This window comes from Montipora capricornis, chromosome 14, assembly GCF_036669925.1.
Source record: "Montipora capricornis isolate CH-2021 chromosome 14, ASM3666992v2, whole genome shotgun sequence".
NCBI classification, from domain to species: domain Eukaryota; kingdom Metazoa; phylum Cnidaria; class Anthozoa; order Scleractinia; family Acroporidae; genus Montipora; species Montipora capricornis.
The window spans coordinates 15,062,303-15,077,154 of NC_090896.1; the positions used below are offsets into that span (position 1 = coordinate 15,062,303).

Below are 14,852 nucleotides of genomic sequence, written 5' to 3' on the forward strand. Positions count from 1 at the left end.
TCTTACCCCAGTCTCTGACAATTCCATTTATATTTCCCATATACCAGCCACATGACCAGCCGCGTTTATTGTTCATGCAATGTTAAGGCCTACGCAGCGACGATGGAACGTATTTTGTATTCAATTGGGGGGGAGGGGGGGGGGGGGGGGTGGGGGGGAGTGCCGGAGACGCTAACTTGTAGAGGGTTCTGGGGGAATTCTCCGCCAGAAATTTTGAAATCTTAAAACTCGGAAATGCTACTTTCAGCATTCTCGGCGAGATATTAAAAGAATAAACGTGGATCAATCGTAGAAACCGTTTTAAAATTTTTATTTTTTTGCTTGAAATTGGGGGAGCTAAAGCTAACTAACACTAGAACTATACCCCATCACAACATTGCTCGTGACAATTCTCACTTGTTTCCAACAAAAGCTAATTTAATTTAAAATCGCCTCCTCATTCATTGAAATAATTTCTACTTTTTCTATTGGTCAAGTCTCTTCTAAAGAAACGCGCATCGTTTGATTGGCATATTTCGATCATTTCCGTCCTCACAAATACTAAACACGCAAAAACTTCACCCCACATCTTCAAACTCACACCTCATGAGCTGATTTAGGCAACGAAACGACATGGCGCACAACACTTCATTTTCAGTGGCATCAGCATTAACCAACATAGGCTTAAGGAATATGTCCACAACGTCCCATCCATCACTAGAAAAGTAGAGCTAAATCCTTAAATCCTTCTATTACAAATCGACGAACATCTCCACCAAAGGCGCGGTAGTAATTAAGTACGACACTGCCAAACAGAAACTCTTAAAAGCGTATGAGGGCTCGAGATAGCCATTTACTCTAAACAATATCGCACAAAAAAAAGTCTTCAAGATACTTCCCAGAAAGGCGTTATCCTCAACAAAAGGTCTAGCATTGAAATAGCACACAACAATGACATCTCATACGGATACTCTGAGACCTTATCATCCGTGGAGCAACCTGTGATCACCATCCGCGAAGAAACCAAGACTCTCGAAGAAAATCAATTGACATCTGTAAAATGAAATTTAAGGCTAGATTCGGATTCCATTGAACAAGTCATGATGAATGATGGCTTTTTTTATCGCTGTGCTAAACCGCTGTACCATTACTGACAACACAGGCATCGTTCCCTTACTCCACTATGGTGTAACAAGAAGAAGTCAATAACAGCTACTGATACACCATCACAGATGAACGAATAAAGCTGTTTAACTCCACGAAGTACCTCACAACTACTACAATCAGAGCAATTACACATGCAGATGGTATCTGTCCAGCCTCTTTGACACTGAATAGTCAAAGTCGATGAGATCCGCTTAGCAGAGATCTTTGAAGCCTGGTTATCCTGCGTCAAAAGTGCAAAACAGATAACTGATATAACGGCAACAAACGTAAGTCTTATGAAATGTCCAACATGAAGTGTATACTACCTGTCTCGACCAGTTCGAATTCGCATACGCCGAGATCAGGACCACGCACTTACCTTGCTCAAAGTATTCACTCCAGCTCTAAACACTGTGTATTTTCTCATTTTATTTTGTCCTTTTCTTATACGTAATTGAGTTGTTTTCCGTACAGACTTTTCACAGAAGGTTCTTCAAATATAATTCGAACTCGCCATTTCCTCATCCAGAGGCGATCGCGATGACCACTAGACCAAGAAAGACTACCTGACATATCCTGGGCTTGGGCGTTGGAAATAGAAACAATTGTGTGGGTCACCGCAAACGCGTATTTGTGTTTTCGTTCCAGCCAATAAACCATCATGATCCTACGACCCGATAACACATCTCACCAGCCTAATTATGCATTTTTATTATTCTCCCGCTATTGTTAACAAACAGTATTAAACGTTAACATTTGTGAATACCATTGTAGAAACTTGTAAAGCATCTGTTTACTAATTTTACTTAGAATCAATGTCGTTAAATATGGACTTTATAGACTACGGAATTGAACTGGATATTTCCCAAGATAGTGTAAAGAAAGAAAACACTGAAATACTGTGACCCTCAAAGAAAATCGGCTAAAAGACCTTTGAACAAAGTGTATGCTACCTGTAGCCTCTTATTTACATTTAATTACCGAAAAACAGGTTTGATCACCTCATCGTTCATGTGTAACTAAGCACAAAGCAAAGACCCCTGTTGAGGTCAGAAGTTCGTTCTGGAATGAAGAACTTATTTGTTGAAAGACGATCCTCCAGTGTCCTTATCAAAATTAACTGAACAAAAAATCCATCCAAAACACTTATTTCGCCCGCCCATGGCTTCCAGAAATTGTATTTTGTGATAATTATTTCTAAGGCATTAGCCTCGTGATGCAGCCCAAAATGTTTGAATGGAACGTAAATCAAAGTGCCTGTGACATCCCCTATAGAAGCGATTCGTGACGTCGACATATCTGCACGTCTGTTTTTGCGATATTTTAAATTGATTAAGGTGTAAATCAGTGCAGTGTTTTCAAGAATCATTTTGAACAACACGAGAAGTTTACGATAATGGTCGCGGTCGCATTCTCTATTTTCGAATTTCCCATAATACACTTTCTTTGCCCCCCAAATTTTGCATAAACTATTGTTTTCAAATGCTCTTGGGGACACTGCATATTCCCAAGAGCATTTGAAAACAATGGTTTATTCAAAATTTTTTGGCGCAAACAAAGTGTATTATGGGGAATTCGAAAATAGAGAATTAGGTAGTTAATACTAGTGTTAATTCAAGATTATATTGTTCAGTGTTCCCCTAGGGATTCAAAACACCAGTGAGTTGACACGGGTAGTGTCAACACTATTGTTACGATGTGTTTCTCTCAAGTGTGACCGCAACCATTGTCTATTTTTAGAACGGCTTCTAATAGATTATTTTTTGCGGGAACAAAATGTCGCACCATTGCGTTCCGCGCGCCATTTTGCTTTTAGCACGTGCAATCCCTCGTGCGGCTACTTGGTTGCGGACCAATCAGGAGAGTTGCAGTCATTAGGCCCAATCTGATTGGCCACTATTGGGCGGGAAATGTATTGTAAATTCAGATAATACCGTAAACTGCTGGGCAACTCATTTTTTTTCTGACAGATTATGCCATTCAAGGGAGGATACGAAAAACTTCCCCAGGAGGAACATACCTCGACTCATTACAGAGATGAAATCAGTCTTTGGTCACTTTTGTTCTTTCATTGGATGACCGACACCTTCAAAACAGGGAATTCCCGTCCCTTGCAGCAGTATGATCTACTTCCTGTTGAGGAACAAAACAAAACAAGGTTTCAGACTGAAAAGCTTCAAAATTTTTGGCGCGAAGAAAGAAGAGCGCAAGTACAAAATGGAAAAACACCACGATTATGGAGAAGCGTGTTGAAAATGTTACCCACCAAAGATGTCTTAATTGTCGTGTTATTTGGAATGGTGCATATGATCGGTGGCACTCTTCGGTGTTTACTTCTCGGCTTTATCCTGACAGAATTGACTTCAAAGAATGGAAACAAAACTAAGATTTACGTCTGTGCTGTACTTATGGGAATAATTTCAATTGGAGAACGATTTTCCTCTCATTTACAAAGATGGGTTGCTGAAGTAATGGGCGCTCGAATTTGTTGCGCACTCAAGGGGATCATTTATTCAAAGGTGAGAATTCGTTGGTTAAGGGGAATATCCATTTAGTCATCATCCAGACAGGCAGTGCAGCCCACTGGAGTGGTTAAGGCGCTTGCCTTGCGATCCAGACATCTCAGGTTCAAGTCTTGTTCTGACCACTGGTTGAATTTGATCCCGATAGTCCTCGATTCAACTTCTCGTCTGCACTTGTGAATAGCCATCTGCGTAGCTGGCGCGATATTTTATCGCGGGATTATTTACACGGGCGGGTGAAGTGTTGGTTTGGTCTCGAGTGGACCGCGAGTGGAAAGGTGGCGAGTACTTTTGATATCCTGAGTACTTCGGATTTTCACTCTCGCCTTCGCAGCTTCGCAGCCGCTCGCTCTCGTGTTCAAATAATCCCGGGATAAGATATCCCGCCAGCTACTCAGCAGGCTACTTTTGGGATTGCTTAAAGTTGTTATCCTGTTCTTCTGTTCTGTTGTCTGGTTGATTGTGTTTCATTGGCCATAAAAAGCCCTCATGGGGAGTGGTCGATTAAGTGTGTATGTGCATATCAGAATTGTGCTGTAATTGGCTCTTAGGCTTCTCTCATCGCTTCAAACTTCCCTTGTGAATCTGTATCTTGGTATACGGAAGCTTATCATAGGCCAATTCTTAATTGATTCAAAACACTATTTTCTTCGATTACTATTCGAAGGAATAAAACCACTTTACCCGATACTTATTCTGAAAATTGCACATGGTATACTTCAGTTCAAACAGCTATATAAAGGAAAAAACAAAAGGGATGTCCATTGACGACGATTAATTGAAAAATATAATCTGAAAACACTCACCTTGCAGCCTGCAATTCTCTTCGAAAAAAAAAAGCTTCATGGCCTTTTTGATATTTTCTCCTCCACAAAGAAGGTCTGAGGAGGAAGCATTGTGTAGTTGCACGTACAAAGCGCAAGAACCTGTACACCGTCCGCTATCTATTCATACTCCGAGCGATCTGATACCTCTGCGCATAATAAATTAAGGGAACTTGAGCCGTCAACGAGAACGTCATAAATTTGCATATTTTGTGAGCAAAAGTAATAGCTTTGCACGCCCTGCACGTGCTTTTTTCCACTTTTGTCCATTTCTTTGCCGTGCTGGAATCCTGGCTGGAATCCTGGCTCGGATCCTAGCTCGAATCCTGGCTCGGATCCTAGCTCGAATCCTGGCTCGAATACTGGCTCGGATCCTGGCTCGGATCCTAGCTCGGATCCTAGCTCGGATCCTGGCTCGAATCCTGGCTCGAATCCTGGCTCGAATCCTGGCTCGAATCCTGGCTTTATTCTTAGTTTATCTCAACAACAACATGAAATAAATACTCAAAAAATCTTTGACTCAGGCCATTTAAGTTTCAATAATAATAAAACACAAACGGCGGTGACAAAAATTAGCTTGAACTGCATAAATTTTTATAAACTTAATGATACCTTATAATACTTCTGATGATGTATGTTGTAACATACGAAACGTTAAGTTTATAAAAAGTTATGCAGTTCAAGCAAATGTTTGTAGCCACTGTGTTTTATTCTGATTGAAATACCCAACTTTGAGATTATATGAAGGACGTCCGAACTTGAAGATATATTTTGATTTTCCTCCCTAAATTAAGCTCCGTTCCGACCAGTGTCATTCTTGTGCAATTACCTAATCCTTGTCAAATTATAAAGGATTAAATAGTCACAAAGTGATTACGATATTTTGGGATGACGTTCTCGTTGCCGTCGCTTAAGTTCTCAATAACCCTCTAGACTTCGCTTTGCACGCCCTCAATGCGTTCCGACTGTCACGGATTTTCTGGAAAAGATTGCACAATCTCTGTGATAACTACTTTTCTTCTGGAACACAAGCTAATAGTAGGTAACTAATGCAATATTGCTTTAAAGTTTGGAATTTTCACAGGAAAATGAACGGGCTCGTAATTTGCGATGAATGTCCCGTTTTAGGATTCAGATAAACAAATAACTTTCTATTTTGGGAGATAAATAAGAATTCTATATTTTTATCACTGATGAAGTCAATATTTGCCCTTTATTATTCCTTTTGATACTAGATTCGTGTGGTTATAATACAAAAGATGAAAGTTTTGACGTCAGAAAATATTTGCCTGTACATGTATCAGGTATTATATTGTGAAAAACAAGACGTTCTCGATGCCGTCCTCGTTGTCCTTGCTTGTTAGTTCCCTTACATATACCATGCCCTTGAGTAATGTCACCTGTTTACTGTTTTTTACTTAGCTTGATTTTTTGGTAACGTCTTCAAACATTTTGCTTGTTTTACTAAAACGCAGTTTCAAATGCAGTACGCCAAAAAACGCGGATTCCAGCAAGCGACATTTCGCTTCTTGGCTTACATGAAAAGTGGAACGTACGGACGAACGGTCGCACGATGACCTCATAACCAAAAGTAAAATGTCTCGCATCGATGGGTTACCATGAGGGCTTACCATTTGAATGGAATTTTTGGTAATTCCGGGGAGAATCCAAATGGAACAGTTTATCCCGGTGGAATGTTTTCCGAAAAAAGGTAATACCTTTCGAGCTATTCCCTTTCTCTCTCTTTAACCGGAATTCCCGGAAATTTCTGTACCATTTGTCCACAACTACAAGTGCCAGGGAAAATAGACCGTCTCATTTGTTTTTCAACCGGAACAACCCGTTTTTCCGGCAAATGATACAGCGCATTCCCATTTTATTTTTCTAAGTACAGAGCGTGCAGTACCATCTGTCAAAACATTCTCACCGAAGATTTCATTCAAATGGTAAGCGCTCCATACTTTCTCAATCATGGTTGTCCACGTGCGCGCTACTGCTCCGGGCAGTCGAGCGTAAACTTGAACTTTTTATTTTAATATAATTATTTTTGTTTTGTTTTTCATTGAGTTACAGATTACTCTTGTGGAACATCGTACATTGCAGATTTTTCGAGAAGGTCACTTGATCGATCTGTTATCCAATGACATTCAGAGAATGGAGATGGCACCTGAGTGGATTTTTGACATGGTCTCCCTCATCTATTTTATCCCCGTTATTCTTTACTTGTTTCTCAATCTGTTTCCTTGGAAGGCGCTGGTTGGACTGCTATTTCTAGTGGCTCTTGTTCCAAATTTTCTATACGGATCCCACCTTGTTGGAAAACTACGACGGCAAACAGCTATCCTGTCTGATAAACGTATCGCACTCATAGACGAGCTGGTGACCGGCATACGAGCTGTTAAGACACAAGCCTGGGAACATAACTATCAAGAGAGTGTGAAGAAAATACGAAAGTAAAACATCTTAAATATAAAGTGATTCGTTTACTATGTCCAGGATTGAAATTAATTAGATGCAGGCAAATTTCAATAAGCGTCACGAAGTGTCCCTCTGCACTTCTCGCCAACTTCAACATCACTTGTGTCTCGGAATACAGACAATTAACGTCACAAAGTATCTCCCAAGTGCTACTCCTCAATTAAAGATAAACAGCAACATTTACCAAAACTAAAAATAACGCTAACCTTTACCCTAGTCTTGTTGCTGAAAATAGGTAGCAAATTCTTAAACTTAAAAGGGGCACAGTGTGTTGAATGTCAAAATTGGGTGTGCATCTAATTAGGGTCAATCCTGGACAGAAGTGTCGTTTACTGACATACTGATCGTAATAGGCCTTTTGCAACTAACGATCACATGGTACAAAACCCGCCATGCTGGAGGGCAAGCTCATTATTATTCCCCCACTGGGACGTTAAAACAAACGCAAGTCAAGCTTGACTGGTTCAGGTCTCTTAGTTTTAATGTCCCAGTGGGGGAATAATAATGAGCTTGCCCTCCAGCATGGCGGATTTTGTACCATGTGATCTTTTGTCGCAAATAGCCTATTGATTGACTCAGTGCTTGAGCTCGTATAGTCGAATGATAATTGATTGCATGACCAGTTAACTGGCCGACGGAAAGAGAAATGAACTTTATTTAATCCTCTTGAAGCAGACGGTTCTTAACCCACACATGACGCCTTTAGGCCATTTTCGAGTTCATGTGTGCTTCGTCTTCAAAGCGAGTTTAAGTGCGAAGTTTTTGTGATGGTCATCAGTTCTACTTTACCTATGAATGAAAACTAATTTTCATCACTAAAACTTCGCACTTCGACTCGCTTTGAAGAGGAGGCAGACATGAACTCGGAAATGGTCTATTTCCACTGCGCCATCCTTGCTCCATAAATGATTCATTGATTGGTTGATCGATTGATTTATTACTTGGCACGTTGATTGATCTGTCATTTTCGACCTACCACTTGATTGATAGAGCAATGAATTGTTGTTAAAAGTGTAATCGGCAAGGAATGGCTTAACACTTTGCAATCAGCATAATCGTAATATTAGGAGCAGGAATGGTACAGTGGACCAGTGGTGAGAGCCCTCGCCTACCACCGAAGTGGCCCGAGTTCGACTCGCTCTCTTGGCGTCATAAATGGGTTGAGTTTGTTCGTTCTCTTCTCTGCTCCGAGAGGTTCTTCTTCGGGGACTCTGGTTTTCAAGCAACCAACGATTTGATTTGAGTTGATTGTGCAATGTCCCCAATTAGTGCCCTAGCGTTAAATACAGTTAACACACTTAAGTAACGTTATTATCATCATTGTGGTGGTCGTCTTTATTTCTGTCAACAAAAACAATTGATTGGCATCAATATCATCCTAAGAACTCCGCTGGCCACCGTACATTTTCTCCCATTCAACAGTCATTTTCGTATCTCCTCTGCAGCGCAGTGATAGGGATGATGACCTGTTTGATGAAGTTAACGTATGCCAAAGCACACACCCATAAATTTAATTTTCTGTAGATAATAGTCCAAGATGCCCACGCATTAACCCTTCCTTCCCAGGATCGAAACATTCATTCTCCTAACTAGTGCCATATATTTCTTTGTTGGATAGTCATGAAAATTTTCCGTTATATCAAGTTTAAACCTCTTAAGCTGATAATTATCTTCATTCTCAATACCTGTCTGACTGAAATTTCATTGAAATTGTGAGGAGAATTTACATGCAGATCACTCGTGGGAGTTAAATGGTTAAACAGTATCAGTTTCTGCAGGAGCTCATCTAGGGGAGCCACAATCGCCCATACTTAGCCTATGTGTCAACCCTTTCCAGAGTTGATTTATTTATAGAACGCCTCCCTTGGAAAATTCAGCACGCTCACTGTTGTAAAAGCCAATCAAAACAGAGCAATCCCAGCGTCAAGGAAAATGTGATGTTATTTTTCGCGGGTAAAACCTGTTCTTAAAAATAAATTTACTCGGGAAAGGGTTGACTCAAGGAATTTTAGAGGAGATAGAGGCTCCCCTTGACGAGCTCCTGGTTTTTGAGAAAACATGTCTTCCCGTTGCAGGCAGGAAATCAGCAAGATTTATCAAAAAAGTATGGTGGTGTCAGCTATTGAAGCCATGGTATCATCTTCGCCCACACTTGCACTTTTCTTATCAGTCCTGTTTCTAGTGTTGAGCGATTGGGGACTGAATCCAGCAAATGCCTTCATGCTGCTTGCCTTTACGAAACTTTTGAAAGCCTCCTTTTTGGTTTACTTAAATCAAGGACTCCGAATTGCATTTGAAGCAATTGTATCACTTAACAGAATAGAGGAATTCTTACTTTTAGAGGAGTTGCCTTCGCACCGGTACGGTTGTCACGTTTCCAAGACTTTGCGCGAAGACACATTAAGGAGTGATAAAAGTGCTAGCAACGTATGCCGGAAAAAGAACAAACATCAGCTGCAAAGAAACACCAATGGGAACAAAGAAAAATCTACAAATAGCTCTATAGCGAAAGACGAGGAACCAGGAAATTTCTACAAAGACACTGAAGATGCTTTGGTCATTTCTAGTCTGAGTTACAAAGGAACTGAAGAAACAAGTCGATATGTTCTTTACGATGTTAGTTTCTTGGTTCCTAGACACAGTCTAACTGTTCTTCGTGGTCGAGTCGGGAGTGGTAAATCTACACTTCTCTCTGCGATAGCAGGGCAAATCAACTTGTTAAGTGGAACTGTAAAGTACCCAGGAACTCTGGCATATGTTACCCAAGTACCCTGGGTATTCTCTGGAACTATCAAGGAAAATATTTTATTCAGTGAGTCTTATGACCCTGACTGGTATTCAACTGTTGTCGAAGCTTGTGCCCTAAAAGACGATATTGAGCTATTTCCCGACAAACACGAGACGATTGTGGGTGAGAGAGGAGTCGTCCTCAGTGGTGGACAGAAGGCTCGTGTAAGTCTGGCTCGAGCTGTTTATTCCTGTGCTGATGTTTTCGTCCTTGATGACCCACTTAGCGCTGTTGATCAAAGAGTTGGTGACCATATATTTGAGAAGTGCATTTGTGACCTGCTTGGTGGCAAGATTCGTCTTTTAGTGTCTCATCATTCCAGATATTTCAAAGGAGCAGATGAAATTATAACTTTAGTCAATGGTCGTGTTCTAGAAAAGAGAAGACCGAAGCTAGAAGGAACAGAGTATACAGAACCCGTTATCTCATATACTCCCCTCGGCGGATACCAGGCGCCGTCAGATCCGCTTGATGGTCAGTCAGCTGCTTACAGGCCAAGAGGAATGGTGATTCCAGCCGAGGATCGTGCGATTGGACACGTGTCTTTTCGGCTTTACTGGGACTATTTCACAAGCGGAATACATCCAGTTCTTCTTGTTATGTTAATTGCCTTGTTTTTTCTCACTCAACGTAAGCAACTCTATTATCCTTGAATTTTCTCTTTTAACATATGGGATGGGAATTTATTGAAAGAAAGAGTGAAACCTTTGCGTCATATGATTAAATATCCATAGGTTTTTAGAAGAAGTCTCTTTGAAGAAGTCTTAACCATTTGACGAAGCTGAATTAAAAATAATCTTTTGAGATAGAGGGCCGGTGCAGCAATTATTAATATAATCGAAAGGAGAACTTCACCGCTTTCGATTGAATTTCAATTTCCTTAAGCGTTGCCGCTTACTTATACATGATAAGGTACATCACACTTATGCAAAAAAAAAAAAGTCCAGAATCACCCTGCAACTGTACATCATTCAAAGAAAAGAAATGTTTTTTTCTTTCAGCTGCTTTAATCTTCCCGGATTTATGGTTGTCGTATTTATCAAAGGAAACTTTGGAACAGCAACAAAAGAGGAATAACATGGTCATTTACGCCAGTACGACTGCTGCATCGCTCGTTATTACAACTGTTCGAGTGTTCCTCTTTTTCATTGTATCACTTAGATCCTCCCAACGCTTACATGATAGAATGGTGGAGGCCACATTGCACGCGCAACTTTCTTTTTTCGACACAAATCCAACTGGAAGAATATTAAACCGGTTTTCAAGGGATGTTGGGTGCATGGACGAACAGCTTCCCCAGACTTTCATCTTGTGTATTCAAGACATGCTTCTTGTCATTTCAGCTATCTTCTTGCCAGCTGTTGCAATTCCTTGGTTGTTATTCCTCTTCTTCCCTACTATAGTGGTGTTTGCGCTATTTGGAAGATACTATCTTAAGACTTCTCGAGAGCTGAAGAGGTTGGAGTCGATTTGTCGAAGTCCTGTCTTTTCGCATTTTTCAGAGACCATGACTGGTTTGGACACCATTCGAACGAGAGGAATGGAGGGCAAGTTCATTGAACAGTTTTACAAGTAAGCGGAAAAAAAAAATCTTAAAATCGCATTAGAACTCCATAAATCCCCCTTTTGTTTCATAAATCCAATATAACGGTTCCATGCATGAAGCTAATACTATTAAATTATACTCAATAAAATGCTAAGCACACACTACATGGTCAGGCATCTGGCGAGCGGTGTGACTAGAAATTCTCTCCACCTTGTATTTATTGTTCGAGTCTAATGCGTTGTCCCATGTTTCAGTGTCTTAAGTAAAATCGTTTTTAAATTCTATAGCTATCCAGCGAAAAAGGAATGACGACGTGTTTGTGCTGGGTTTTCATTTTCTTTCCTCTTGCCCGTTCGCTGCGTTCTTCCTCCCTGGCAGGATCTCCCGAGTGCCTTAGAGCACGTATGTTACCTCAGTAATTGTTTAAAATAAAGGGTAGTCGTTTCCTTTAACCCTGTAATGCTAGCTACGAAAAATGTCATTTGTAAAACGGTAAAACGTGAACAAGTACAAATCTTGCCACACAGCAGGATACAGCCTATGTTACCTGTTCATCGTGGCGATTGTTGAGCAAGAACAAATTTGGTTCTAAATTTTAGTGAATCATGACTCAACCTTTTGAGATATTTAATGAGTCAGTTTCAGAGCCATTGTTCAAGACAATTCATTCCCCCACGTCTCAGACGCATCAAGGATAGGAATGGTGCAGCCGTAAATGATCTCGAAGAAATGAATTTGTGACGTCAATCATTCATTTCAGGCATCAAGACTTGCACAACCAAGCATTTTACATGGTATTTGAAAGCACGCGTTGGTTTGGACTTCGTGTTGATCTCCTTTGTGTTCCCTTTATAACATGTGTGGGTCTCTCTTCAGTAGGATTCTCAATAGACCCAGGTCAGTCAATGGATTAAAATGCTACTATGATCAAAAATCATTTTGTTTTCTTCCTTCAGATTTTCCAAGTTTGTTTTCTTAACACCTGCCTGGCAAAGTTTTGAGCTTTGATTACTATCCAAAGCCTCTTTACTTTAAGTGTAAGTTTTGGATTTCACGGTCCGCCATTACTGACGTTCAAAATTGACCGATTGGACCTCAGAGGGTAGGATCTAGGGTGAGCGACGTCATTTACTCACTAGCTTAAAGCTTCAGCGTGTAAATGCAGTTTATTTTATATTCCAAACAATAGATTTAAAGCCCGAAAGCCTGAAACTCCCGTGCTGCATATTAATTTAGCCGCGTACACAGGCGTTGTAATATTAAACTAGTAAGTTTTTGACGTCATCTTCTTCTCGATCCAGCTCTCTCAAGATTTTAAAGTTAGTAATGGCGGGCCACTCTCTTTGAAATCAAGGATAAAGCTTCGGTCACTTAGTGTTTAGTTAAAATAGTTTTAAAATCCAAAGAAAAAAGAGAATTGACTTTTTTGTTCAGAGTACCAGTCAAGGATATAATTTTCTTCGGAGTCTCAAAGGGAAGGAAAGTAGGACGGATAGATCTTACGACGACATGGTCATACCAATCGTTTGGATTTACCCGAGTTCAGGATGTCTGAATCAAAGTAATAAGTTCATTTGGCAAACATCACAGCTTGAAATACAGAAAAAAATCCCAGTACTCCCTTGAAGAAGTCGAACCTTCTACCGTCCGATTAGTTCGCCGGATGCATCTAGTAATGGGAAGCTCATAGGCTCGACTCCTACAAAGAAGCATTCGCGGTTTTTCCGAATATTCCCGAATCATCATCCAATAAATCTTCTCTTTATTTCATAAAATCTTGGTTAATATTTATCTCCCACTTCATACTGGTTTGCCTATTGTATATTTATCAAATGTTTGCACCAACGGAAAGTACATGCCCTATTTGCATGAAAATTCGCAAACCTTCATAACGTTTATTGTTGTAAAAAAGGATTACCCCAGTGGTAAAGTCCCATAATGGCTTTGTTTGCGTTTCAGCGATTACTGGACTCTCCTTATTGTACTCCATGGAGACTTTAGAGCAGGTGCAGTACGCAGTTCGGCAATTCTCGAAGGTGGAAAATCTAATGACCTCAGTGGAGCGAGTAATTACCTACACAAGCTTAGAGTCTGAACCAGGATACAAAACAAAGTCACTTCCGCCCACGCAATGGCCACGTGATGGGCATGTGACATTTCATAACGTCACTATGACGTATTATGAGAGCGGACCACAAGTTTTGAAGAACTTGAAATTCTGCATCAAGGGAAGGTCCTGGATTGGAGTAATTGGAAGGACTGGAGCAGGCAAATCCTCACTAGTGGCGGCACTTCTACGCATGCCTGAGGCTCATGGTGACGTCATTATCGATGGTGTGAGAATAAACGACATCAACCTCCAGGAGTCCAGACGATGTATTTCTGTTCTTAGTCAAGTTCCTGTTCTGTTCAGCGGATCACTGAGACGCAATCTTGATCCCATGAACCAACATGGAGATGTTCGTTTATGGGCAGTTCTAGAGGATGTACAGCTGAAGTCTTTCGTAGAAAGGCTCAATGGAAAATTGGAATACGAGTTGCTGGAGAGAGGGACCAATTTAAGTGTCGGAGAAAGACAACTCGTTTGTTTAGCGCGCACTTTATTGCAGGAAAACAGAATTGTTATTTTGGACGAGCCAACCGCCCATGTAGATCCACAGACAGAGCAAACTATCTGGAACACTGTGTACACGAAACTTAAGAACTGTACTGTGATTACAATTGCACATCGGTTAGACACAATCAAAAATTGCGACAGGATATTAGTTATGAGGGAAGGCGAGGTACATGAATTTGATTCTTTTGATTCCATTGTGGGAGGGGAGGTTGGTGTTCAAGCTGACTGTGCGACCAGGTAAAAGACAAATAAGCTTTTATTGATTACTAGACCAAATAGAAGGAGAGAGATAAAGAGAGAGAGAGAGTCGTTAGCCAACAACTCTTTTGTGGCAGGGGCTGGGGTGATGATCCTCTGTTGGTTGTGAACATGGAAATACTATGCCTTTATTGCTTGAAAAACGGTCTTTGATATCACTGGAACCATTCAATTTCCTTTGGCTTATTATAGAACATCCACAATTTCACTTGACGTTGTCCTCCACAGGATGCTATCTCAGTTTAAGGCTTTATTGTATGTTTGTCATTACTGAATCTTACAAGGATATGAAATCCCACAACAAGACAAAATAGAAGGGCAATATGGCCACTGGGACAGAACATAGTTAGTGCATGGAGATGATTGTTATGAAACTCGACAAGTCTTTTTGTTTCATGTTTTTGTCTGTGTTTTTTGCCTTGACGGCGCACAAAACACACCTTTTTTCAAGAAGACAAGCAATGAAATCTTTGGATTAAATTTTGCACAACTAATTTGCGAACCCATGCGAAGCGAAAACAAAAGATTGTGCACTATCACGGTCAATTCAACATCGAATGCGACAAATTTGTTCTTGCTTTTGAAGGTTTTAAGGTTTGATAACCAGGCCCTCGATTAACTTTGGACAGAATTATCTGCTTGCTTTTTTTTCGAAATGAGTTTATTACTTTTAAAATCATTGGAATAATAAAGA

At 40.5% G+C, this 14,852-nt stretch overlaps 1 protein-coding gene across 1 annotated transcript; it reads left to right on the forward strand.

Annotated features, from left to right (window-relative positions):
* Positions 1–3,098: 3,098 nt before the first annotated feature.
* LOC138031482 (ATP-binding cassette sub-family C member 4-like) lies at positions 3,099–14,852 on the forward strand. The gene is made up of 6 exons (XM_068879170.1): positions 3,099–3,644; positions 6,575–6,924; positions 9,025–10,367; positions 10,739–11,309; positions 12,044–12,180; positions 13,243–14,852. Exons 1-6 carry the CDS (start codon positions 3,099–3,101, stop codon positions 14,139–14,141), a joined length of 3,846 nt encoding a protein of 1,281 aa, XP_068735271.1. The 3' UTR covers positions 14,142–14,852.